This window comes from Tachysurus vachellii, chromosome 2 (assembly GCF_030014155.1).
Source record: "Tachysurus vachellii isolate PV-2020 chromosome 2, HZAU_Pvac_v1, whole genome shotgun sequence".
NCBI lineage: Eukaryota > Metazoa > Chordata > Actinopteri > Siluriformes > Bagridae > Tachysurus > Tachysurus vachellii.
In genome coordinates this window covers 28,590,622-28,618,492 of record NC_083461.1, presented here as the reverse complement: position 1 = coordinate 28,618,492, position 27,871 = coordinate 28,590,622, and the positions used below count along the sequence as shown (strand labels likewise).

The following is a 27,871-nucleotide window of genomic DNA, read 5'->3' as shown; positions in this document are numbered from 1 at the left end:
ATGGAAGGAGAGAATTGACGGCAGAGAGGAAAGAATGAAATAGGGAGGAAGGATGGAAGAGAGAAGGAGAGAACTATAGAAAGAAAGGAGGAAAGCTGGAAGGGAAGAAATGAAAGGAGAGAAGTGAAGGGAGAAAGGAAAGAATGAATGAAACGAGAGAAGGACTTAGATGGAAGGTTTGAGTCTAGTGTTTAACTCACTAATCACTTTAGTGTGAGAAGCTCAGAGTAAAAATATCAAATCTGGAGCAGAGAGGGAGTGAGGGAGAGAGCAAGGGAGAGAGAGAGAGAGCGAGGGAGAGAGAGAGAGAGAGAGTGAGGGAGAGAAGTGGGGGAGAGGGAGAGAAGTGAGGGAGAGAGAAAGAGAGGGAGAGAAGTGAGGGAGAAAGCAAAGGAGAGAGAGTGTGTGAGTGAGTGTGTGTGTGAGAGAGAGAGGGGGATTCAGTAAAAGTAAGAGTGATTTAGTGAGGCTCTGTGGTAAAGTAGTGCAAATTGCAAAGAAGAATGGTGTGTGTGTGTGTGTGTGTGATGAATTCTTGCAATGTCAAACAGCACCCTGCTGTGGTCTGAAATCTGTGTGTGTGTGTAAAGGATTGCTCTGTCAGAAGTGTGTGTGTGTGTGTTTAATGTATTTAGCTCACCCTCAGCAACCACACAGTCCAAGGTTATAGTGTTAGTGCCAAGGGTGTGTGTGTGTGTGTGTGTGTGTGTGTGTGTGTGTGTGTGTGTGATTAGAAAACAAGAAAGAGAAGACAGAAAAAAACCTAAACTGACACAGACTGAGCTCTGGGGAGTCCTGCTTTATGTATTTGTGTGTGTGTCTGTCTGTGTGTGTGTGTAAGTAAGTGAGTTTGTGTGTAAGTGTGTGTGTGTGAGTTCCTTAGATTTTGATTCATGCATTACAGCATTCACAGGATTAAACACCCCCCCCCCCCCCTTTTTTTTTTTTCAGTAAGCAGTGTTTTTGGCGTCTGGATTTTTGGGAGGATGATCTGAGGAGACGTCGTCGCATGATCAGGAATCCTTTTGGATCATCACACTCAGAGGCCACACTCAAATCTGCAGCTGAGCGTGGTGAGAACACACACACATACACACACACACACACACACACACACACACACACACACACACACACACACAGAAGTTCGGTGTTAACAGGTACATGGCTGTAAAAATGAGTCTTGTGGTCGTTATAAAATTTTTATAGAGCCACAACTCTGAGTAAAAACCTCATTTACACCAATTTAATTTCGGAGTGAGCCAAGACCACTAGTCACAGATCGCTCTCTTTCCCATAATACATTTCACCTTTAATCCTGTTTATTACATTTGGTCGTATTAGATTAGATTAGTGAATTCGTCTTAACATTAGGTGTGTGTTTGTGTTTTTATTGCATGTCAGTGTGTGATGCTGCAGGTGAGTAGACAGGTGTAGTGTGTAGAGACTGAGTAGGGAGTGTGTGTGTGTGTGTGTATGTGTGTGTTGGGTTAACCTGTTTGTATCAACTTGAAAAAACCCACATACATAGAAATCAACGTTTATTGAATATTCCTTTATATTACTGAATTCTTAAATTAATAATTCTATTTATTAAGTATTTCTATAATTAATTAATTAACAAACACTGAAGTCAAATGTTTTTTTTTTTTTAAAAAAAAAAGATAATTTGTAAAGCGCATTATAAAATCAAATAAATATATAAAGCTAATAAACATTAGCTAAATAATAGCTGTGAGCAGCGATTAAGGGGTCCAAGCACTGGCCGCCCACACCTTAGTGGCTAAATTTCAGGCTGTTTTCACTGAATTATGACCTCACATCCTGTTTGGTGACTTTCTCTTCACACATTACTGTTGAATATCAAAGAAATGTATAGTTTATTTTGTATAGTTTTGCTCTGTGTAGAATCACAATACAATAATTCACATTTCACAAAGTTTAGAAAAAAACAAGCAAAATGGCTGATTTCCTGTTTTACAAATTCAAGGATTCGTCCCATCATATATTGTGATTTTTCATAAAATCAGGATCATGATGTTGAGCGCCTCGGGGGTTTCCTCCGGGTACTCCGGTTTCCTCCCCCGGTCCAAAGACATGCATGTTAGGTTGATTGGCATCTCTGGAAAAATTGTCCATAGTGTGTGATTGCGTGAGTGAATGAGAGTGTGTGTGTGCCCTGCGATGGGTTGGCACTCCGTCCAGGGTGTATCCTGCCTTGATGCCCGATGACGCCTGAGATAGGCACAGGCTCCCCGTGACCCGAGGTAGTTCGGATAAGCGGTAGAAAATGAATGAATGAATATTACAGCACCCCCTAGAGGTGAATCTGAGGGGGGGAAATAAGATGTTTGGGGGGGAATGGCATAAAATCCAGAATCATGGAATCTGCTTGAGCTTGTTATGGCAAGAAGAACACAAGGAGCCTTGCTGTTGTTAATTTAAACTGAAATTGTTCTGAAGGTACCTGAGGCTGACCTCTGTGCTGAATTTTATAAACATCTGCCCCGACATCTGTAGTGAACTCTAAGAGCTCCTCCGGTGCTTGGCCCCCTAATCGTCTATCTAATGCTCTCATACTGTTTGAAGATCTGCTGTGAAAATGTTTGAATAGTTTCAGGAAGCATCACCACATGTAGCACATCTGAGTGTAAAGAGAGGATTTGGGAGACATTTATATAGTTTTAGGAAAGTAAACGTTTCTTAACATGTAATTAACTTCTGAGAGAGAGGAAGAGAGAGAGAGTGAGAGAGAGAATCTGTAGTGTTTTTTAATTTTGTTTGTTTGTTTTGTTTGTTGATGTGTTTCAAAGCTCACTTCAGTTTGCTGTAATCATCATTATCATGGTCTGGATTTTTTTTGAACGAGCAGTGAGACAAACGAGCAGTGAGACAAACGAGCAGTGAGACAATGAGCAGTGAGACAAACGAGCAATGAGACAAATGAGCAGTGAGACAAAAGAGCAGTGAGAAATGAGCAGTAAGACAAATGAGCAGTGAGACAATGAGCAGTGAGATAAACGAGCAGTGAGACAATGAGCAGTAAGACAAATTAGGAGTGAGACAAATGAGCAGTGAGACAAACAAGCAGTGAAACAACCAGGAGAGAGACAATGAGCAGTGAGACAAAGGAGCAGGTTGACAAACGAGTAGCAAAACAACGAGCAGCAAGACAAAGAGCAGTCAGACAATGAGCAGTGAGACAATGAGCGGTGAGAAAAATGAGCAGTGAGACAACCAGCAGTGAGACAATGAGCGGTGAGAAAAATGAGCAGCCAGACAAACGAGCAGTGAGACAAACGAGCAGTGAGACAACCGAGCAGTGAGACAACTGAGCAGTGAGACAACCGAGCAGTGAGACAAGGAGCAGTGAGACAAATGAGCAGTGAGACAATGAGCAGTGAGACAATGAGCAGTGAGACAACGAGCAGTGGAAGTCATCTGAATGTAATACACTTTGTATTTCTCACAGTCACAGCTGAAGCCCTGAGGGCTACTGACTCGTCCCTCATCCCCTCCTCCTTTTCTCTCTTTGTCCTTTTTTCACCTTTGTTTTCAGGTTTTTAGTCTTTTTTCTTTCCTGTGATGTTTCACTCTTTCTCTGTTATTCTTTCTTTCTTTTATTCTTCTTTTCTTCTTCACTTCTCCTTAATTCGTTAGCCTGCTTTACATTCAGGTGTTCCTCAGGGAACAATGTTAAGTCTGTTTTGGATTGATAAAAAACCTATTTTTATTTTTTAATAATAATTTACAATAAATTCAATTCCTTCATTCATGCAGCGCTAGAATAACTTCTAGAAAAACAAGCTTTCTTTTCTTCTGGACTGTTTTCTCTTGCCTTTTCTTGAGCTCATTAAACTGACGTGTTCGATTGAATTTTTATTTCCTTCCCTGACACTGAAACAGAGCTGAAAGGGAACCGAGTGCGATTTGCAATCATTTACTCTGAAATTTCATAAAACAAATATGACGAGGATGACGACCTCCGCCATCTCCCAGACACGTTAAACACGTTAAAAGCTTTAATACGGCTGTATTTAGTGTCAAACAGAAAGTGTAATTACTCCTGGCTCGTTACACACACACACACACACACACACACACACACACACACACACACACACCCCGGTCAGAGAGACGTCTGCATGACGTTGACGTGTGTGTGTTAAATGACCCTAAATTAGCAGAGGAAGTCGAGTGACAGACTCTCACGTTTTTTAAACAAAGGTCAAAGGTCAGATCTGGACCTGATTCTCACATGACGTGAGGGGTAAAAAGTGTGTGTTTGTGGTAAGGACGAAAAGAAGAAGGAAAAAAAAATGTGTGTATGATGTTCAGTAGATGCTTTAGAAGTTAGCTATTATTTATAGTAATTTAAAAATATTTTTCCTTTCTTTTATTTTTTACTTTTTATTACATTTAAAAATATTTATTCAGCTTTTTCTTTTTTTTTATTTAACTTTAAAATTTTTCTGTTTGTATTTTTTCTACTGTTTTGTTTTCTGTGTTTGTTTGTTTGTTTATTTATTTATTTATTTATGTTTTCTTTTCATTTTTTTTCTTTATTTTTGTTTAATAGCGTTACTGTGTCTTAGGCCTGTAACATATTTGATCCACATCATTGGATCTGCCAAGTTTCAGACTAGTTTGTGGAACCTTAAACACACACACTCACACACACACAATTGTGATCATTCATCGGTGGTGAGGAAACGACGGTGAGATTTACACCCTGCAGACTGGACGTTTATATTTATGGCTATAAAGCTCCATTTTTTCTGTTTAGAGTAAATACACAAAGAGCGAAAGATGTGTATATTCCTGTGACTGACACACACACACACACACATACACGGTTATGCTCTTGTTAAAAACTCGTTTGTTAATTCTGACAGTGTAATTGCTCGGCCTCCAGGTGCATACAAACGAGCATTCGAGCCGTGAAGGGGCAGGAAGTTGATTTAATGTGTGTGTGTGTGTGTGTGTGTGTGTGTGTGTGTGTGTGTGTTTATGAATTTGGGTGAATGAAGCCACTGAACAAACTGTTTGAGGAAAGTCGGTGTCTGAATGTGTGCACACACGAGCTGCATGCCAGGCGCTGTGGTAAATCCCACGCTAAACAGGAAGTGGGAATCTTCCGTAAGAGCGTGTGCAGTAGTGAGAGAATGCAGCATGCCTGCAGAACTGTGTACTGAATTTCCAGTTGTGCTGCCGAGTCAGCAGTCAGTATTACACACACTATATATAGACACATGGATGGAAAAGCATCAGACTTTGACAAAGATACTAACTTAGTGTCCTAACGTAGCATTCTAGTGTACTAACCTATTAGTTTAATCTAGTGTACTAACCTAGTGCTCTAACCTAGTGTTTTAATCTAGTGTACTAACCTATCAATTTAGTGTACTAACCTAGTGCACTAACCTAGTGTTTTAATCTAGTGTACTAACCTAGCATTCTAGTGTACTAACCTAGCATTCTAGTGTACTAACCTAGTGCACTAACCTAGTGTTTTAATCTAGTGTACTAACCTAGCATTCTAGTGTACTAACCTAGTGTTTTAATCTAGTGTACTAACCTAGCATTCTAGTGTACTAACCTAGTTAACTAACCTAGTGTTTTAATCTAGTGCACTAACCTATTGGTTTAATCTAGTGCACTAACCTAGTGTTTTAATCTAGTGTACTAACCTAGCAATCTAGTGTACTAACCTAGTGTTTTAATCTAGTGTACTAACCTAGCATTCTAGTGTACTAACCTAGTATTTTAATCTAGTGCACTAACCTAGCATTCTAGTGTACTAAAATAGTGTTTTAATCTAGTGTACTAACCTAGTGTTTTAATCTAGTGTACTAATCTAGTGTTTTAATCTAGTGTACTAACCTAGTGTTTTAATCTAGTGTACTAACCTAGTGTTTTAATCTAGTGTACTAACCTAGTGTTTTAACCGTAGTAACTTGGTTTGCTAACCTAGCATCTTAATCTAGCTTCCTAACCAGCATTCTAACCTAGTGTTCTGATTTAGTGTGCTACCCTAGGCTTGCTAACCTATCATACTAAGCTAGTGAGTTAACCCTAACCTAGCGTACTAATCTAGCATGATAATCTTGTGTTCTAACAAGCTCTACTAACCTCCAGAGCACAGAATCGGAATAATGAACCAGGCAGTGATTGTCATGCACCGCGTAGGCCTGTCAATCAAACATTCTCATTAGAATATTAGGCCACACCCATCATACCGGTCCGAATCAAATCAGTGAGTTTCGTCGTTGTTTATTGTGTGAATGTTTTCACTTTCTTAGTGAATTATTTCTGCAGTGTTGACCACCGTGGTGCACAGTTCTGGATTCTGATTGGTCAAAAGTGTGTGTGTGTGTGTGTGTGTCACCAGCTACTGTTGTAGATTATTTGCCTCCTAAAGTGTTTATTTCCTTCTGGACTTTGATGTTACTAAGTTTCTTTCTTTCTTATTTTTATAATCCGGACGTTGCTGTGTTTATTTGGTGGTTGTTTTTTCCTCCCTGATGAGAGGATATATTTCTGCTCTCTTTTTCCTAAAGCACACTTTCTTTTCTCCACTTCAGGAAAATTGTGGAAAATCCCTGCTTCCTGATTAGCATGGGATTATTTACTGTTTAAATCACGTCTGGCTCATAGGAAAGAAAAAAAATCCCGTACGGACTCGTGCGCGAGCTCTGTGTAACGAGTGTTTTGTTTTTCCGTAGTTTTGAGGAATAAAGAAGAAAAGCCTCGGCAGCTGGTTATCATCTTCTGATTATTAACCGACCTCTTAAATTGGAGGTTTTTTAAATTGCTAAAAAAAATTTATACGCGTTTTCCAGAGTTAAAATCAGACGTGTGAGTTTGTTTTTAAGTGTCGGCTGTGCTCCGTTTCACAAAGCCGAGCGGCATCGCTAATAACGAGCGCTAATAAATAATTTACAGAGACAGTTTTTATTTCTTCTTAGTTTTTCTGCATGTGTTTCTAATCTGCATATGTGTGAGTTCATCTGTGTGTGTTTGAGTGAAAATGCAGTACATTTTAAACACACACATAAATATACATATATTCACACACACGTATACACACACGTATATACATACCAGTGAGTGTGTGTGTGTGTGTGTGTATGTGTATATATATATATATATAGTGTGTGTGTGTGTGTGTGTGTGTGTGTGTGTGTGTATACATACACGTATACACACACACACACCCATGCACACACACACACTGATTCCTAAGAATAATTTCAGTCTTTTCTTCTGATAAAAGCTTCGTAATTAAAGATTAATTACGAAGCTTTTGGAAGACATTTTGCTATAACTATTCACTTCCTGTGTGTATGGAGACTATTTTGGGAAACCTGCAGATGACAAACCCACTAATTTAAACACACCAAGATATTTCCAAAGTCCTGAAACTGTTACTTTGTGTTCTCAGTGAAAATAGTCTGATCTGAGACTTGCTGTGATCCAGAGGATTTAAGAGTGTTTACAGGATTTGTAGATAATCATCACAGATGAACAGGATTCGGTCCAAACGTCATGGAGGTCACAACAAGGTCACAACGAGTCTGAAGTAACTGAAGTAACAGGAGTTCAGAGGCTGCATTCACTCCGTTTTTCACTCAGTGAGATTTTGTTGTGTTTACGCTCTTGTTCCTAGAAAATGAAAAAGCGATTTAAAAAAATATATATATATTTCTGAAAATGAGCAAAGTATGTGTGTATATATATATATATATATATATATATATATATATATATATATATATATATATATATGTATGTATATATATATGTGTGTGTGTGCGCACACGCGCCTGTGTGTGTGTGTATGTGTGAGTGTGTACAGTATATATATGTGTGTGTATGTGCGTGTGTGTGTATATATGTGTGTGTGCGTGCATCCGTGTGTGTGCATGTGAGTCTATGTGTGTGTGTGTGTAGTAAAAAAGTAAAAGGGGAGACTAGATGCGAGAGTTTATTTTGTCCTGTTTACTTTAATAAAACAAAAAGAAAGGATTAAAAAAGATAAATAGAGAATCTTATAAAATAATAAAATTAAATTAAAAGAAGAAATAATCTTTAAAATTCTTTAAATCAACACTGAGTCCGTCTGTGTTTTAGTCATCAGACCCCAGAGATCTTTTCTAATTCTTACATTTTAAAACAAATTTTAGATGAATATGTTTTTGTTCGTTTGATGTTTGATGCACAAAGATGTTTGTAGAGTAAATGTTGATATCAAACCCATTTCTACTCTCTGAGACACTCCAAGTGTTTGTTCATCTAAAAAGCAGCTCAGATTTCTCTTCAACACTAAAATTCAGTGTAAGATCATCAACAGAGGGACAAAACACACGTCTAAAACACACTGAAAGAACAACAGAGTCCTCACTATAGATCAGACTCACAGACACAACATCAGACGTTTATTTATACGGAGTGCAAACGTGTTCAGTGTAGTGTTAAAAACACGCGTCAATAATGAAGACGTTTCTGACTAACATAATCTTTCTTATAATAATCTTTTCCATTTTTATTAAGATACTTGAAGTCGAACAGGAAAAGTACTTCGGTGTTAAAATGTTTTCCGCAGTGCATCATGGGAGATCCGCGAGTCTCGTTCACTCCCACACGCTCGTACGACATCGACGTAAACAATCAAGAAGAGAATATCGAGTTTTTTAATGTTAAACTTGGACTGCTCATCGTTTCTTTCTCTCTCTCTCTCTCTCTCTCTCTCTCTCACACACACACACACACACACACACACACACACACAGAGAGAGAGAGAGAGATGTGCATGTGGTACGTATTAGGAAGCTGGTAGCGATTTCACCGCTGCTAACTGCGAACTCTCCGGGGGAAACGTAATTACAGGAAGAGCGTCTAAATATCATCGCAAGGGCGCACTTTTCCACCGCCACTCGCTCCCCTCGCTGCCTCCTTCCCCCGACAACACCGCACGCCCTCAGGTGATGTGTAGAGAGAGAGAGAGAGAGAGAGAGAGAGCGAGAGAGAGAGAGTCGTAGATATCGAGTGGCTATAAAGTGCACACTATGAAGTAAGTGAGTGAGCAGGTCGCATTTCATACGTTTCCAAATGCAAATATATATTTGTTTATAGAGAAAAAATAGAGAGAGAACAAAGAGAAAGCTTAAAGGTCACAGTGTCGAATATATTAGTGCGCTACGAAGCGGGATGGTCACATTTCTGTCCTTTCTCTAGACACTGGATCGGAAACACAGCCGTCTGTAAATGTGCACAGATGATTCTCTCTGCACTGTGCAGTCAGGTGGAGAGAGAGAGAGATGGACAGAAGTAAAGAGTTTTTTTTTTTGTTTGTTGGTTTTTGGTTGTGGGTTTTTTGTGTGTGTGATTCCATTTCAAAGAAATCTGAAGCGAGACAAAAGAGGAGGGAAAAATCTAAACTAAAAAGGAAAAGAAGAACAAGAAATGGAGGGAAGGGAATAATGGGTGAAAAGGGGAAAGAAGGTGAGAAGAAGAATCAAAAAGAAAAACTAGAAAATAAAAGAAGAGGAAAGAGGAAAGGAAAGAACAAAGAGAAATAAAAGAGAAGGAAGAAATGAATTTAAATTCTTTTTAAATAAAGAAGCAAAAAGAAAGTAGTGAAAAAAAGAGTGAGAAAGATTGAATAAAAATGAGAGAGAAGAAAGAAAAAATAATTTAATCGTGTGTGTGTGTGTTTCGGTAAAAGAAGAAAACGAGCGGTCGTAGAGAAGTAGAGAGGTGAAGGTTTTCTCAGAGAAAAGATAAAACCTGAGAATATAATAAACGAGACGATTACAGATGGACGTTAAAATAAAACACGACACAGAAGATTAGCGAAAGGTTTATTTTCCTTTCTTTTATTGTTTATTTTCTTTTATTGAATTTTGAGAGAAAATGAGAGAGTGAGTTTTTTTCTGTTTTTGAAAATAAATGAAAAGGTGAGCGGGCAAAAGGAGAAAAAAAGAGAGAAAGAAGGATAGAAAATAAGAGAAGAGAAGAAGCGACGTGAGCTGCTGAAGGTCTGAGCTTTCACTCGTCTCTGTGTTTCTAATGATCTTTTCTTTTAACGTGAGGCGAAACGACTCGGTGTGTAAACAGCAGCAGAACACACACACACACACACACACACACACACACATGCCGAGTGCAATATCGGCTCACACACTGTATTTTAGCTCAGATATAAACACAGGATTAATCTGTAATAAAATCTTCATGTTCCACATTTATAAAAATAATAAAATGTCACGTTTACAGAAATATTTCCACCCAAACGTGACATTTTCTACTTTGTTTGTTTTATTTTTCTTAATAAGAGATTAATTCATCATGATATAAATAATGTCTTTAAATATTGTTATTATTTATTACTATTTTGTTCAACTCAGAATTAAATATTTATACCTTTTTTTCCGGGTTCTTAGCAGCGGAGATACTTAGCAGCGTAATTAATCACTAAAAACGTAAAGAAAAAAAATGAAAAGCTAATTAAAAAAAACTAAATTAATTATTAATTACGATTAGTTAGAAAGTAAAATTAATATCAATGTTTTTTAAAGCTTATTTTTAAATTATTATTTTATTTATTTAAATTATCCAAACTGATTTATTTTGCTTGTTTATTTTCAAAATAAAATATTGATATGAAAAAAAAAAGAATGTTGTTGTGTTTTTGTGTCATCGTGTTCGTGCAGCTCCGGAGGACGACGTGCTGAAGGGACAACAGCTCGGGAAAGACACGGCGAGGACTCAGAGCTCAGAGAGTCTAACGGAGGGAGACGATGAGACCATCTCATCTCTGGAGGAGAAAGAGCTGGACAGTCTCACAGGTGACTAACACACACGCACGCACACACACACACACACACACACACACACACACACAGCCTTGATCAGCATCTAATCAGAAATCCAGATAGTTCTCTTTCCTTTACTCCATCCCTTCATCATTCTTTCCTTCCTTCCCTCCTTCCTTTATGAAGTGAGTGTGTGGGAGGGAAACCTGTGTAACATTTATTTATTTGTTTGTTTGTTTGTTTGTTTAGTTACTTATGCACTCATTATACGAGAGCAGCCGTGTCCCAAATAACAGACCCGATCACTAAATCTGTAGGAGCGGCTGCATCCCAAATCGCAGCCCAAACCATAAGGTCATTCAGGCAGAAACTGAAGCATTGCGTAAAGACGAGCACGATCGGAGCTGCAAAGTCTCGAATCAACACGCATGTCCAGAGCTCGAGGGGTTTTATTTTTCCTCACTAAGCACGATGGTGTTGTGTTTTTAAAACAGATTACAAATTCCATTTGTGCTGGTTATTCTAGTGAGAGTCTGAGAGTGAAACAAGGACGTGAGCAGATTTACATTCACATTCTCTACTCTTTGTAAATGAAGCTTAACATTTTCATTCATTTACATTCGTTTTGTTTAGTGTTTAATTTAAATTTAAGAATTTAAAATTATCAATAAAAATGATCCAAATTGATCAGAAATCCAGATAGTTCTCCTTCCTTTACTCCATCCCTTCATCATTCTTTCTTTCCTTCTCTCATTATCCCGGACGGAAGAATTTATGAAGTGAGTGTGTGGGAGGGAAACCTGTGTAACATTTATGTATTTATTTGTTTGTTTGTTTGTTTAAACGAAATGAAACAAATTGATCAAATAATAAATTAGTAAATGTGCTGCATTTATAGGAAATATTATTTCAACAGCTAGATTTTTAAACAAATTCATATTACAGCAAACAATACTGCAAATACGTTGTCCTTTTGTGTGATTGTGAGTGTGTGTGAGAGAGAGAGAGATTGTAACCAGTGTGTAGTTATAATAAGTGTGTGTTAGGATGTGATGAGTGTGTAGTTATAATGAGTGTGTGTTAGGATGTGATGAGTGTGTAGTTATAATGAGTGTGTGTTAGGATGTGATGAGTGTGTAGTTATAATGAGTGTGTGTTAGGATTGTAATGAGTATGTAGTTATAATTAGTGTGTGTTAGGATTGTGATGAGTGTGTAGTTATAATGAGTGTGTGTTAGGATTGTGATGAGTGTGTAGTTAGAATGTGTGTTAGGATGTGATGAGTGTGTAGTTAAGATTGTAATGAGTGTGTAGTTATAATGAGTGTGTGTTAGGATTGTAATGAGTGTGTAGTTATAATGAGTGTGTGTTAGGATTGTGATGAGTGTGTAGTTTAGTTATAATGAGTGTGTGTTAGGATGTGATGAGTGTGTAGTTAGGATTGTAATGAGTATGTAGTTATAATGAGTGTGTGTTAGGATTGTAATGAGTATGTAGTTATAATGAGTGTGTAGTTTTAATAAGTGTGTGTTAGGATTGTGACGAGTGTGTAGTTATGAGTATGTGTTATGATTGTAACGAGTGTGTAGTTATAATGAGTGTGACACACACACACCCACACAGACTTACAACAACCTGAGGAGGACTAACACTAGGGAACACCAACACTGAAGGACACAACACTAAAGAACATGAAACATGAACATGAGCGCTAACACTGAGGAGCGCTAACACTGAGGAGCGCTAACACTGAGGAGCACGAACACTGAGGAGCACTAACACTGAGGAACATGAACACTGAGGAGCGCTAACACTGAGGAACATGAATACTAAGGAGCGCTAACACTGAGGACCGCTAACACTGAGGAGCACTAACACTGAGGAACATGAACACAGAGGAGCACTAACACTGAGGAACACTAACACTGAGGAACATGAATACTAAGGAGCACTAACACTGAGGAACACTAACACTGAGGAGCACTAACACTGAGGAACATGAATACTAAGGAGTATTAACACTGAGGAGCACTAACACTAAGGAACACTAACACTGAGGAGCACTAACACTGAGGAGCACTAACACTGAGGAACATGAATACTGAGGAGCGCTAACACTGAGGAGCGCTAACACTGAGGAGCGCTAACACTGAGGAGCGCTAACACTGAGGAGCACTAACACTGAGGAACATGAATACTAAGGAACACTAACACTAAGGAACACTAACACTGAGGCATGTATACATAACGCAACAATATATCCATATACATATGCTGTTTCTGATTTGTGTGTGTGTGTGTGTGTGTGTAGGCACAGTGTCTCTCAGCACAGTAGCTGAACTGGTCTCTCCTGCACTCGTCATGAAAGGAACTCTGTCCATCACGGCTCATGAGCTTTACTTTGAGGTGGACGAAGACGAGGCAAGCTTCAAAAGCATCGACCCCAAGGTGAGACTCTCTCTCTCTCTCTCTCTCTCTCTCTCTCTCTCTCTCTCTCTCTCTCTCTTTCACTCACACACACACACACACACACACACACACAAAAATATCTGAAGAAAATACAGTGCCTGAGAGATGGATGGAAATAAAAAGGAAGAAGTGCAGTGTGTGATTATAATGAGTCTATGTTAGGATTCTGTGGTGTGTGTGTGTGTGTGTAGAATCAGAGTTTCTGATTGGTCTGTTTTTGTAAAGCCAATCATCGTCACTTGGAATTCACTTTTACAAACATTCCTTCAGCGGGAAATTGAGATTCAGGCCACTGGGTCATTGCACACTTCCTGCTCACTAGCACTAGATAGTGTGGATGGAGTGCACTAGATACGATACACACATGCATGCTAATAATAGTAATAATGATATTAAGAATAATAATAACAATATATATATTTTTATTTTTATTTTAATAATAATATTTATTATTATTTTATTAATTTTTTATTAAAATAATAATTTCCAATTATAACCCCATCACCAGTGAGATCTATCATTATTATTTTATTTATTTTTTTAAAAATCAAGTTAGTTTAATTTTAGTCGACTAATCAGAGCCTTTATTATTTGTACAATTATTTTTTAAGCATTTTTTTTTTTTTATAAGAAATTTGCCTCAAAAAGGTTTTGGTTCAAAAATATTTTTAACTGTTAGGAAAGTAAAAAAAAAGGTTTTATTTATTTATTTATTTATTTATTTATTTTATTCTTGAGTTCAAACGAGTGAAAAGTTTTATTAGGTTTTATATGAAATCTTTTTTTCCGTTGCTATATTTCTGTTATATTTATTAGGATTAATTAGAAAGTACAGTAGCTGCGTGTCTCTTCGTGCTGGAGATGAGTGTTTGTGAAAAAAAATTGATTTCTAAGTGATTTATATAGAAAATTTATATAGAATAATTTTAAGTGTAAAAAAAATATAATAAATGTTTTATATAAAGTCTGTTTTAAGCGTTTTGTTCTGGACTGTAAGGAGCGCACATTAAAGCGAGTGTATACAGAGATCGCTATGACAACCGTATATCTATTACATTATATCTACTCACAGATTAATAATTATATTATATATTGTGTTAAATGACTGGTTAGTTAGTTGTTAATGCTTGATTAATAACTTTAATTAATTTTAATAATAATAATAATAATAATAATAATAATGATGATTTCATAGTTAAATATTAAACATTTTTGTAGATTTTTTGGATTATTGGATAAATTGGACAAATTATTATTATTATTATTATTATTATTATTATTATTATTAACATACAACAACAGTTGCTAAGTTTTAATATCATTTTTATTAACATTTCATTTTTAGACACATAAAATGAAAAACTTGGCACGCTACAATAAAAAAAACATTAAAGCAATGAAAGATATTGTGCATGTTAATTAAATAAAAACAATTTCACTTTGTGAAAAAAGAAAAGATTTAAAGCAGACGTTATGACGTTAAAAAATGTACCTTCGCTCTTATTTTTTTCTCCTCTCATAATGTCCCGTTTGCGTCTCGGCTGAAACCTTTCTCATGGTTCGACTCCTTTAAGTCCACTTTCAGTGAAAATAAAAGTCTGGAGTGTTCGTATGTCTGCAGAGGTTCTCTTTTCAAATCTTCATTGATTTTTTATTTTTAATTTTTTAAATATTATTATTATTATTGTTTTTATTTTACACTTTTGTCCAGGCCGTCGACTTGATGTTAAAAAGGTCATGACGTTAAAATGAAATGTGAAGTTTATTATTTATTTTCGCTGCTGTAAAATGTCCTGATGGGGAAAAAAGTTTTTGTGAAACTTTAGTCATCTTCATCGTGCCTCATCATTAGATTTCGTTTTTATTTACTGTGGATTTCTTTTGTCCAGGATTTCTTCCTGGAAGTCTCTTCGCTCTTAGCTTTACTTTGTTTTCTAAAGTTTTTCCAGGGTGCTGCAGATTTGTCCAGACCTTGTTTTTTCTTTTTCTTCCAGAGTTTATTCAGGCTCTTGGATTTGAGACTTGTGAGTCTCACGTATTTTTTCCCCCGTTTGTGTCTTTGTAAATTGTTCGAGTTTGGTGACTCTGCATGTTTTTGTTTATTCAAGTCGGTCCTGGCTTTTGTCACGGCTCAGAATTTCTCTTGTGAGTTTCTAGGTCTTGTTTGTTGGTTGATTTTTTCCAGGCGTGGTTACAGATCTCTCTTTTTTTCACCGTTCTCATGTCTTTTGTTTCGAGTTAATTGAGTTCATTTATTTTTAGAGTTCAGAGTTTGTCCAGGCTCTTAGCGTTGGTCAGGATCTCCCTCGCGAGCCTCCAGGTCTGCTTGGCGGCTGCCTCGAGGGCTGACGTCGCTTTGCCCTGAAATAAATCAAGGTTGGGGAGGAAGTAGTGAGGACACCGGCGGCATTGTAGACAGGAGACGAGCTGCAGCAGGACGCCGTTGATGCGATCTCCGAGGCTCGCCTCATCCCAGTCGCTCTCACGCGGGTGCTTCTCGCACTCGTACAGCAGCAGCGTCTTCATGTGGTAGCCATTGAGCGGCTGGCCTGGCAGCTCCAAGTGCCTGTCACGGAGCGTTTTTAAAACCGACAGACACTTCTTCCTGCAGCCAGACATCAGCAGCCGGTTTTCTGCCTCTGCGAACTGCAGGACCCAGGCATCGCTCTCGGCCGAGCTTTGCTTTCCTGCTAATGTGTAACATTCTTTCGAGAGTAGATTAAATCCTTCAGCTTTGACCTCGGCGACCCGGTTCGGTCCGGGCCACGGGATGTGTGGAGGAGGCCACTGAGCAGCACTCCGGGGCCAGATTCCGGTGCACTTAAAGGCCGGAGTGATCTGCACTACGTAACGCTCCCGGATCCGCAGCTTCACCTCGCTTGTATCGGCCACCATCTTGACGGAGTCACGGTAGCTGCACTTGTCCACCGCCTGCGCCACCAGAGTCTGGAATCTCGATCGGATCTTTCGCGCTGACAGATACCCCGAGGCGGTTATAAACTCGACCCAGAGAGACATGCTTCGCTTTCTCCCATCGCTGAGCTTCAGGACAGCGCAGCCTGGCAACGAGCCATCGTCCACAAAATTAAAGACGCCCATCTGGTTGAGGTAGAGCACGACCTCAAACTCATGAGGTGAGATTACCTCGAGGCCCTCGTAGCGTGCGTCGATCTCACTCAGAGAGCTGATGAATCGCGGCTCCTGTACCTCCACCTCCTTCAGGACGTCTGATACGACCTTACACACCTCGCGGATGGTCTTGGCGATGGCCGCCTTGCGTGATTGGCACCGCTCGTTGTAGTATTTGTTGAGCTGGTAGACCAGCTTCGCCTGAGCAGCGATCATGTTGGGGCAGAGGTCCGGGCCGAACACCGGAGGAGGATCGCAGTACGCCGACGGATCCAACGCTTTAACTGGGCAGATCCCAAAGCCAAAAAATGTTTGGTAGTAAATAAAATAAAGAAAGAAAAGAAGAGAAAGTAAGAAAAAGCTACGCAGAACCAGTGGGTGTCTGACTGGAAAAGATGAAAATAAAAAATGCACCTAAAATGGATGGAAGTTTGTGTGTGTGTGTTTGTGTGTGTTTGTGTGTGTGTGTAGCAAGAGGCCAAAAAACTTCCAAGAAAACAAATAAAAATCAGAAGTTTTTGCACCTGTGTGTGAAGGGTGTGAGCGTCCTTCAGGAGAGATGCAGTGTGTTAAAGCTGCTCCAGACTCTAACTAAAGAAGAAGTAGAAGACGCCTCAGAGCAGCGCTGCGTGTCAGTGTGTCATCTCTGAACGAGTGTGTTCGCGCGCGTGTGTGTGTGTGCGCGTGCGTGTCTCCTCCGTCTCCTCCGTTCTGCAGGAATGCCGAACCTCATGAATGGCCTTTTAGCTGAAGCCTCGAATCCCGGACAGAAACCGAGGGCCGGACCTGAACATCCTGCCAATCAGAGGCGCCTCCGTATTTCTCTGACCAATCAGGACGCATTATGCATGGTGGGGTGTGTGTGTGTGTGTGTGTGTGTGTGTGTGTTTGTAGTGGGGAGAGAAATGGGAATGCACACGACTCCGCCCTTAAACCCCACCACCCCCCATCCACCTCTTCGGTGTTCAAAAGTCTCCCGGTCCTGAGCGCGAGCGCACATTGAACAGGAGGAGCGCGTGAAGTGGAACTCGTGTTTTTTTCTCTCCCTTATAAAGGGGAAATAAATAATAATTCTATTCTGTGTCGCGCGCTCGCGCCGGGCTTCTGTTCCGATTTGCGTCATTAATGAATTAATTAATTTATTTCTAAATAAAGTTCTCCTTTGGTAGTGATTAGGTGGGTATTTTGTTTTAAAATATAATATTTAGATGTATTTATTTATTTGTCTGTATTATTATTATTATTATTATTATTATTATTATTATTATTATTATTATTATTATTATTATTATAAAAATACCAATAAATGAACGTTAGTTGTATCTGTTTATTTGTTTTATTTTTATTTATTATTATTTTATTATTTTATTATTTTAGTTAGACTTTTATTTTTAGATTTTTCTTGGTTTTATATTTCTTCTATTTTATTATTATTATTATTATTATTATTATTATTATTACTACAGTTTTTCCTAGTTCTTAATTTACTACATTTATTTTGTTTGTTTTTTGTCTGCACTTTTATTTAGATCGAATTGATTCACGTGCTCAGTGTCGTGTCTCGTGTCGCTCGTGTTCTCTTTATACAGACACGACGTGCATTTTAATAAACCATAATTAATATTTCATAAACACGTGAATTATTGCTTCTACAACTGTAGCCTGGAGATTATTGTTTAAAAAAAAGAAACGAATCAAGGTGCGCAAATTATAATTATCCGTATATTAATATTTAATACACTTTATTTTAATATCAATATATTTTTTTTATTATTTATTTATTTATTTTTTTGTTTGTTTGTTTGTTTGTTTGTTTTTTATTATTATTATTTCTAAACCTGCCCCCCCCCCCCATTCCCGCTGTGTGTGTTTAATAGGCTGCAACACAGTTACCTCATTACGCATTATAACCCCGTGCCACAGGAACGTCATTAATATGATTAATAAATCTCCCACTGTTTGTTTTTGATAGATTTGAAATGGCTTATTAATAAATAAAATGTACTAAATAATTAAACACCGTATCTTTAAGCACGCGCATTATACATACAGAGGTACTGTAGCTGATGAAGACTGCTTAAACCTGTGTGTGTGTGTGTGTGTGTGTGTGTGTGTGTGTGTGTTTGTGTGTGTGCCGCCTTTTTGCGCCCTGTTCAGCGCACGTGAGCCGTGACTTTCTCGGGTTTGCTGTTCATCGGGTTGCAGAAAAAATATATGTATTAATAAATAACCGACTTTTAAAAAATTCGTTTATTCGGATAAAAAAAAAACTTTAGGAAAACGAAATCTCAGTGCAGCATGTCCTGGGGTTATTAATGTCCTGTCGGATACACCAAAAAAATATATCTAATAATAATAATAATAATAATAATAAGCCTTAGAGTAATAATAAGCCTTACAGTAATAATAATAATAATAATAATGATGATGATGATGAATATTATTAGATGTGTATGATCAGTATGTTTCTGTTTCTCCTAATTCTTTTTTTTTTTGTTCAAGTAACTTTTACACAAAATAGGCTGAATTCTTCCTCCTTCTCCTCTTCTTCTTCTTCTTCTTCTTCTTCTTCTTCTTCTTCTTCTTCTTCTTCTTCTTCTCTTAGCCTGTTATACGCATGGGCATCAACCCTGAAACTGAACTTTGCTTTTTTATTAAAGGCCCCGCGGGTTTATTTTTCACGCCCGTTCCCTTTCACACGCGCACCTTTTTTTAACGTGCGCACAATCCCTTCGTTGTGACGTCACACCGCTAAAGCGAACACAGTTACTGTTTGTCGCTAATTAGCCTCGTTATGGCGGGAATGTTATAACTTTATTTGCCGGGTGTCGTTTTAACTCGCACTTCAGAAGTGTTTTTTCTTATTTTATAAAGGTACAAACAAATGTTAATAGTGTATTTGTTTAAATTCTCTAAATAGTCACTAAATCACTCAACATTTACACCACCACAGGGACAAAGGGAAAGGAGCCTTCAGTTCAGTCCACTTGTTCACTAAGTGTTCACTAAGTGTGCATCTAAATCATCTTTACTAAATTAAATAGTGCTATTAGCTAACTACAAGCTAGCTAGCAATTTATCTGTTTAGGTTTGTAGCGACTCCTTTGACATTTAGCTTTATTTATACCTCATTGTAGGACTCTTTCGGCTATATAGATGTTTACGTTTAGTGCAATGTTCCTCTGAAGCGAGCACGCTAGCTGGTTTTAGCAAGCAAAAGTATAACAAAAGTGTCACAATAGTGTCACAACAGTGTCACGATAGTGTCTAAAGTACTTAGATGGCTGTAGGAAAATACACCGACACACGTTTAATGGCTTATGCTTGTGTGAAATGTTTACCCAGAACGCACTGCTGCACTCCAAAACATTGTTCCTTAAGATGAGTGTTTGTTCAGTTACAGTTGTTAGACTTTAAGTGTTTGTGTGTGCGCGATGATGGTTAATAAATTAAATGCTGTGTTCATTAATATATTTCTTTTAAATTAGCATTGCATGTTTCTTCTTTTTTTCTTCTTCTTGATATAAAAAATATATCTATTATTATTTCTTTTAAACATTTTAGAATTCAAATTTTTTGTTCTGTAAACACTTTTTGGTCAGAGAAGATATAGAATATTTATGCACACAAATCGTTTTCTATGAAGTGCACGAAGGATGAAGAAAAGACACGGCTCGGCGTTGAGTCGTATGTTTTTCTGTCAGTGTCTCCAGGTTCCCAGTTAAGAGACATGAGTAAAAAAAACAAAAAAAACAAACAAACATCTAAAGCCACAATAGTTCACTTAAGTAACTGAATATATAATGAGATTCCCACAGAGGTGTTGGTTTTCTTTGTGAATGTTAATCTGTCTTTTATATAATTTAAATTGTCTTTATGTTTTAGAAGCGTGTGTAGCGTTAAATAAACACACTCTGGAGTGCACACTTCACACTCAGGGTTCTTAACACTGTTTAAGATTCTTTTTTTAAAGTTTTCTTTTTTAAACAAAGCTGAGAGCCAAAGCTAATGTGGAGTATTTTTCTTTTTTCTCCAGAAGCTTTAAAGGCTTTTCCTTATTGAATGGTGTGTGTGTGTGTGTGTGTGTGTGTGTAGCACAAAGATGCTCCTCTTTGATCTGACAACTCAACTCTGATCCTCTTGACGGCACTGCATAGTGTCCGATAAGCCTCTCTCTCTCTCTCTCTCTCTCTCTCGCTCTCGCACGCGCGCGCACACACACACACACACACACACACACACACACACACACACACACACACACTGTCTCGCTGCTACTCTAACATGATTTCCAGATTGTCTGGCCATTCTTCTGATCCACATTGTCTGCCAGTGGCTCGTTATCTTTCCTTTATCTTCGGTCATGTCTCAAATCAACTCCTAGTCTAGCGGATCGAGTGAAGTAGGACTCTTCATGAAGATTAGCGAACAAGAGGCAAGAGATGATTTCTGTTTTGTGGGTGATGGAAATGAACATAAATGCTCTGTTTTACTTAAGAAAGAGAGAGACAGGCAGAGAGATCGACAGACAGCAGGAAAAAACCTGTAACAGTTTTCTTTTCTGTTCACGTCAGCTCGCATTAATGTTAGCACACTACACACTTCCAGGTGACAGGGTGAGACGGGGGATTAAAGTGAGAGCGGGAGACGGAGTGAGAGAAATGAGGAGAGAGACACTGAGAAAGACACAGACAGAGAAAAGTAAGGAGGCAGAGAGCGACAGAAGTAGAGAGTTCTATTTTTTCAAGTTGTATCCCCAATACAGAAATATGTACAGCAATAAATGCATGCACTTAAAAAGGTCCTGAAAAGCCCATAAAATACTCGGTCCCTGTAATTCAGTATTACCTGAGTGTGTGTAAATGTGTGTGTGTTTGTTTGTGTGTGTAAGAGAGAGAGAAAGAAATAGAGAGATGCTTTTAGTGTGTACTGGAAACTTGAGAGGCTTACACACACACACCCACACCAGCTGTGCAGACCCTGAAGAAATCAAACCGCTGCTACTAATTGCTTGGCAGATTTTTCCGCAGATCTGGTGAGGTCATAAAGCAGATGGGATTTTACCCACAATGCCCTGTGGCACTGGTTTTGTCTCACTGCTTGTCTTCATGGCCTGTCTCACTTCCTCTCTCATGGCCTGTCTTGCTTCAGTACAGATTGGTGTCATCATCATCAGAGCCATATTGCGTTCCAGCATCAAAGCTTTTACACCATACAGCAGTCTATTAATCACATACATAAAGACATTAAGGGTGGAACTGGATCACGCATATGTGCACACACACACACACACACACACACACACACACACACACACACACCACCCTCTACATAATATCAACTTAGTGGTGGTCTTTTTTCAGTGATGAATGGTTAAGCAGGGTGCCAATAATTTGTTTAGCTCAACAGATGGACTGCAGTCAATCACTGTAAAGCTATAATGTGACCTGTGTGATATAGCTAGCTAGCTAGATAGATAGATAGAGAGACAGTTGATCAGCTGTATCATGTTTCTGCTCAACATTGACCCCCATCAATACAGGCCATGTCTTACTGCCTGTCTCACCGCCTGTCTTACTGCCAGTCTCACTGCCTGTCTTACTGCCAGTCTCACTGCCTGTCTCACTGCCTGTCTCACTGCCTGTCTCACTACCTGTCTCACTACCTGACTAAAGCTTGTCTCATTGCCTGTCTCACTGTTTGTCTCACTGCCTGCCTCACTGCTTGTCTTACTGCCTGTCTCACTACCTGTCTTACCACCATGATATGATCTTCATCAGTACATATGCAGACACTTTTATAACCTGACACACATTAAATACTCTGGCGAAAATTAGATGAGAGAAGAGTCTTGTTAGTGCTCTACACACACACACACACACACACACACACAATTTCCGAGTGATTGACCTTCGACTGGGTGCCACTCAGGGTGTCAGTCAGCTATTGACTTTCCAGTTACAACTGTGTGTGCGGGTGTATGTGATTGTGTGCATGTATTTAGACTCTAATGGAATTGTAGCAGCTATGATGCCACGTATTTACGTTTATAACCACCCCATACTCCCCCCCATACGCCGTGTCGTTTGAGTGTCTAAATACTATTTACCTGCTTAAAGACTTTCTCTAAAGCGCTCTTCTCCTGCCACTGTCACCTCTGAATCCTCCTTAAACCCCTAGAAGGATTTTCCCTTTCACCCTTTAAAAACTTCCCTCACCCCTCTGGGCCGTTTGGGAGAGACTGGGCACCACAGTGTCACCGCTCTTCTAAATCCAATTAAATGCAGGACAATGGGGGGATTATGGGGAGATCAGCATTTTTCTGAGCGAGTATTTGCAGTGTTGCTTTATAGCGTGCGTGTTAGTGTCATTAAATAACAAGCTATGTTTACCACTCCTCTTATAAATACCTAAACTGCTAGCATGCTAGTCTGTTGTATTAAATAAATTCCACTGTTTATTTATTTCTTTTATTACCATATTTTTAAAACATTTTAAAAAAAAAAAACCTAAACAGGCCACACCCGCACCAGTGACATCAGTGGCTCATATGCTAGCATAAACACAGGGTTAATGTTAAGAAGTTTATCGGTATGTAGAAAACAATTTTTTCTTTTATCCTTGCCAGGTAGCTAATGATCTAATTAGCATTTAGCATTTGATATTAGCGCTACAGCTAGAGTTAAATCCTCACAGTTGTCCAGTGACTCTAAACACGTACACATAGCTCAGTGTTAAAGCTAACCTAGCTAACATTACTTCATTACACACTTGACTAAATGCTACATTTCTTTGTCTTACTCATCTGCAGTGTCAAGTAACATAGTTGTAATATATTGGTGCAACTAACCACTTTTCTTGTTATAACACTAACTAGTCCTGAGTGTAGTGTTTGGGACAGAGCCATGTCGAACTATTTAACTCATCAGCATTAGTGCTGTGCATTTAAAGGCAGAAGGTCGAATTTTTAATGAGTCACTGCATGAATTGTGGAAGAAATTAATCCTTTAACCTCTTGAGTGATTTTTAAACCTTACAATCCTCTTTCTCTTTCTCTATCTTTTTCTTTTCTTCTTCTCTTTAAAGGCTAATCTGTGTGGCGAGAGTGAAAAGGCCCACCAACACACTGATGAGGAGCAAAAGAGCGTTAATCGCATCAGATTAGCTTTCTTTATTTCAGCTCATGCCTTTGAGAGAGAGAGAGAGAGAGAGAAATATTCAAGCCATCCAGAACACGAGGGCACTATATTCCTATATATTCATAAAATAGTATTATGTACAATGTAGCTAAGCTTTGTTGGCTAAGCAGCCATAACAAAGCTTGCCCAATTGCCATGGCAACTGCCCTCACTCCTTCCACTTGCGTACTAACCTGCATATTGCCGTAATAAATAAAAGTGTGTGTGTGTGGGACCAGTACAGAACACTGTGTATTAAACAATATGAACTACTTAGAGTTGCATTAAGTGGATAAGGGGCAGAGAGAAGGGAGTAAGGGACGAGTGAGCACAGTGAAGTGTGTAGGGGTAGGGTCTAGGTGTAGGATGGAGTTATAGGGGTTGGGTAGAGTGTTGGGGGTAGGGTGGAGGGGATAGGGTGGAGTGTAGCGGTTGGTTGGAGTTTTGGGGTATGGTGGAGTGCAGGAGTTAGGGGTAAGGTGGAGTGTAGATGTAGCATGGAGAGTCGGGGGAACGGAGGAGGGGAAAAGGTGGAGTGTAGAGGTTGGGTGGAGTGTTGGGGTATAGGGTGGAGAGTCAGGGGTAGGGTGGAGGGGATAGGGTGGAGTGTAGGGGTTGCAATCCCATGATCCTTTGCTCTCACTACATGAGAGACATTTTGTAATCCCTTGCCCTTAAAGTCTTGGCCACACACACACACACACACACACACACACACACACACGGTGACAGCGTCTCCTGGCATCACTCAGATGGAACAGCAAATCCGCTCTAATTGGCTCCAGAGCACTGTGGCTGATTGGCTGGACGAAACATTGTTAGTTGAGGAGGTTGGCTCCACCTCCTCGTTAGCATGATGAACTCATTTACTGATGGGGAGTGACATGTGGTGGAGAGAGGGAGAAGAATGTGTGTGTTTGTGTGGACCTCAAACATCAGTGGAGTGTGTTAAGTTGAAGGTAGAGAAAAAAAAGAAAATAGAAAAGAAGAAGAAAGAAGTGAACTGAATAGATGAAAGAAGAAGAAAATAATGAAAAGAGATAAAGAAGGCAAGTAATACAAAAAAAGGTTAAAACAGAAGAATGTATGAAAAAACAACAGAAAAAGAACAAAAATTGAAAGAGACATAAAAAGAATGAATAAATAAAAGAAGATAGAACTTCAATAAAAAGATAGAACTTCAATAAAAAGAAAAAAATAATGAGAATAAGAAGTAAGAATAAGTGTGTGTGTGTGTGTGTGAGAGAGAGAGAGAGAGAGAGAGAGAGAGATAGAGAGAGCGAGAGAGAAAGAGAGAGATAACCCCCTACTCTGTGTGGTATTGGTGTTGGCGTGCACTGTGTGTGATAGTGATGGATCACCACTCTTCCTCCTCCTCATTAATTTCATCACGTTATCACCACACAGAGTCATACACACACATGCACATACGCCCACCTTTAACATTCATTATACTCCAATCATCTCACACACACAGACACATGGTCATGGTGTGAGAGGGAAAACGTGACCCACCTGCTCAATGCCAACTTGGTCACTCTTCATAAGCAGGATGTTTTCCTAAGGCTGGCATATACCATAATTCTATATCCAATAATTCCAAATATGTCCCATTAATCCAAATCCCATATCCTATATCCCATAAATCCATATCCCATAATTCCATTTCCCATAATTCCATATGCCATAAATCCATATGCCATAAATCCATATCCCATATCCTGTATTCCATATCCCATAGTTCCATATCCCATATCTCATATCCCATAATTCCATATCCCATATCCCATAATTCCATATTCTATATCTCATATCCCATAATTCCATATCCCATATCCTATATTCTATATCCCATTTACCATAAGTCCATGTCTCATATTCCATTTCGTATATCCCATAATTCCATATCCCATAATTCCATATCCCATAATCCCATGCAGCATCAGTTAACAAAAACCTCCATACTGTGTTATATCATAATAACTATAGGTTTCAGCATCAAACGTTTCCATCTGATTAAAACGACCCTGTTTTGACGCTAGCATCACCCGCTAACCGAATGTCCATGTGTATATTGAGCGGCGTAGTGAGTAATATCAGGATTACGTAGTGAGTAATATCAGGATTGCGTAGTGAGTAATATCAGGATTGCGTAGTGAGTAATATCAGGATTGCGTAGTGAGTAATATCAGGATTACGTAGTGAGTAATATCAGGATTGCGTAGTGAGTAATATCAGGATTGCGTAGTGAGTAATATCAGGATTGCGTAGTGAGTATATCCGTAGTGAGTAATATCAGGATTGCGTAGTGAGTAATATCAGGATTGCGTAGTGAGTAATATCAGGATTACGTAGTGAGTAATATCAGGATTGCGTAGTGAGTAATATCAGGATTGCGTAGTGAGTAATATCAGGATTGCGTAGTGAGTAATATCAGGATTGCGTAGTGAGTAATATCAGGATTGCGTAGTGAGTAATATCAGGATTGCGTAGTGAGTAATATCAGGATTACGTAGTGAGTAATATCAGGATTGCGTAGTGAGTAATATCAGGATTGCGTAGTGAGTAATATCAGGATTGCGTAGTGAGTAATATCAGGATTGCGTAGTGAGTAATATCAGGATTGCGTAGTGAGTAATATCAGGATTGCTTTGCAGCTCATCACAACAATGAACTATTGTGAAATTTTCTCATCAAGGCTGTGAACACAAGCGCATCTGAACACAGCATCTAACACAGCTGTTAGCCATTAGGTAGCTCGTCACTCTGGTTTCTCTCGGTGTTGTCTCAGGAAGTTTTTCCTCGCCTCTGGCTTGACCTAAATCTACAAAAGGTGTTCTGTAAAGCGGCTTTGTGACAGCGTTTATTGTTAAAAGTGCTGTGTAAATAAATCTGTATCGAATACAAGTGAACAGCTAATTGTTAGCGTCCACAACAGATTCTGCTGAACCATTTCCTGTAATATAGCATTACTGTAATTTACCACAGCTCTGATTCTGTTCATCGTTTAGTCTTTCCATGTTTGTAAACCAGAGATCACACATCCTGTTTTAGAAAGACTCAAGTAGTCTAGCAACCTGATGCTAATGGGTTATTCATTCATTCATTCATTCATTTTCTACCGCTTATCCGAACTACCTCGGGTCACGGAGCGCCTGTGCCTATCTCAGGCGTCATTGGGCATCAAGGCAGGATACACCCTGGACGGAGTGCCAACCCATCGCAGGTTATAATCTGAGGTAAAATCTGAGTTTATGGATTATTACGGATTAGCACTAAAAGACTGAAAGTGTCGTTTGGCTAAACGAAGTCTCTTGTCTTTTGTGGGAATGTTTAAGACTTAACTTATACAAAGTTAGCGTGTCTGTCTTAGCAACTCCATTGTATGAATGCGATTTAGCTAGCTCGCTGCTGTCTGGCTAGTTTCATGATGACGGTTTTATGTTACAGAGCTACGTAGAATTGTTAAAACAATATAAATTAATCCGACATGTTCAGTAACTAGCGTCTATATCGTCAGTGAGAAGTTACCGGCTAGCTTTCAGGACGTTTCGTGACTTTAAACAGATTTAAATTTTTCTGTAAAATTGGTAATAAATTGTATTTTGTAGTCGTCAGAGAACTGCTGCTTTCCTACAACCACACGCTCCAGAAGTGTTTTATTTCTTACCTAAAAGCCTTAGTTTCTAGTATGCGGTTTAGGACATGGCCCATGGAGAGCCTCTCGCTATTAGCGATTAATTTTTTATTTTTTTGGCTTTTTCTTATCGTTTCTGAAACAGCAGTGCTCCTGCTGCCCTTCACACACACTCTTCACACTCATTTATCTTAAAAAGAGTGGGATAGATAGCTCTGTCTCTCTCTCTCTCTCTCTCTCTCTCTCTCTCTCTCCCCCTCTCTCTCTCTCTCTCTCTCTCTCTCTCCCGCCCTCCCTCTCTTCCTCTCTATCTTTCTCTCTCTCTCTTTCCTTTTTTCGTGGTGCTGCATTTTCAATTAAATTCCATTCAGTTTTGTCAGAGACGGAGCACATGCTCTCCAGTAGCAGTCCCTGGTGTGTGTGTGTGTGTGTGTAGGTGCTTGGAGGATGTTGCTCCTTTGGCAAGAGGACAGCGTGTGTGTGTGTGTGTGTGTGTGTGTGTGTGTGTGTGTGTGTGTGTGTGTGTGTGTGTGTGTGATGTGTCCTTCTTCATCTCGGACTCATTTCTGTGCCTGACAGAGACAAATGACATCACTCAGAAATGAGACGCAGCAGCCGAAACAGGTCGAGTGGTTCCCAAT

At 39.0% G+C, this 27,871-nt stretch overlaps 2 protein-coding genes across 5 annotated transcripts in view; one reads left to right on the top strand and one right to left on the bottom strand.

The window, feature by feature from the left end:
* The window catches only part of lrba (LPS-responsive vesicle trafficking, beach and anchor containing), a 167,748-nt gene that overhangs the window by 89,416 nt on the left and 50,461 nt on the right, over window positions 1-27,871 (top strand). For both annotated transcript variants that reach the window (XM_060864169.1, XM_060864168.1), the window contains exons 38-40: window positions 952-1,073; window positions 10,716-10,850; window positions 13,129-13,265. In XM_060864169.1, the coding sequence (XP_060720152.1) occupies window positions 952-1,073; window positions 10,716-10,850; window positions 13,129-13,265 (394 nt within the window). The remainder of the gene's footprint in view (window positions 1-951; window positions 1,074-10,715; window positions 10,851-13,128; window positions 13,266-27,871) is intronic.
* mab21l2 (mab-21-like 2) lies at window positions 7,441-17,140 on the bottom strand. 3 transcript variants are annotated; one of them, XR_009647956.1, is made up of 2 exons: window positions 14,779-17,140; window positions 7,441-7,665 (listed from the first exon to the last, which is right to left on the bottom strand). XR_009647956.1 is itself a non-coding variant. In XM_060864171.1 (2 exons), exon 2 carries the CDS (start codon window positions 16,629-16,631, stop codon window positions 15,552-15,554), a length of 1,080 nt encoding a protein of 359 aa, XP_060720154.1. In that variant the 5' UTR covers window positions 16,632-16,699; window positions 16,940-17,140; the 3' UTR covers window positions 14,593-15,551. The 3 variants fall into 3 exon arrangements, 2 of the variants coding, with proteins under 2 accessions (XP_060720154.1, XP_060720153.1); XM_060864171.1 differs by lacking the exon at window positions 7,441-7,665 and having other exon boundaries at window positions 14,593-16,699; window positions 16,940-17,140; XM_060864170.1 differs by lacking the exon at window positions 7,441-7,665 and having other exon boundaries at window positions 14,593-16,693; window positions 16,940-17,140.

Excerpts from the sequence above, each read along its gene's own strand:
- mab21l2 (XM_060864171.1), bottom strand. The coding sequence starts at position 16,631 with ATGATCGCTGCTCAGGCGAAGCTGGTCTACCAGCTCAACAAATACTAC.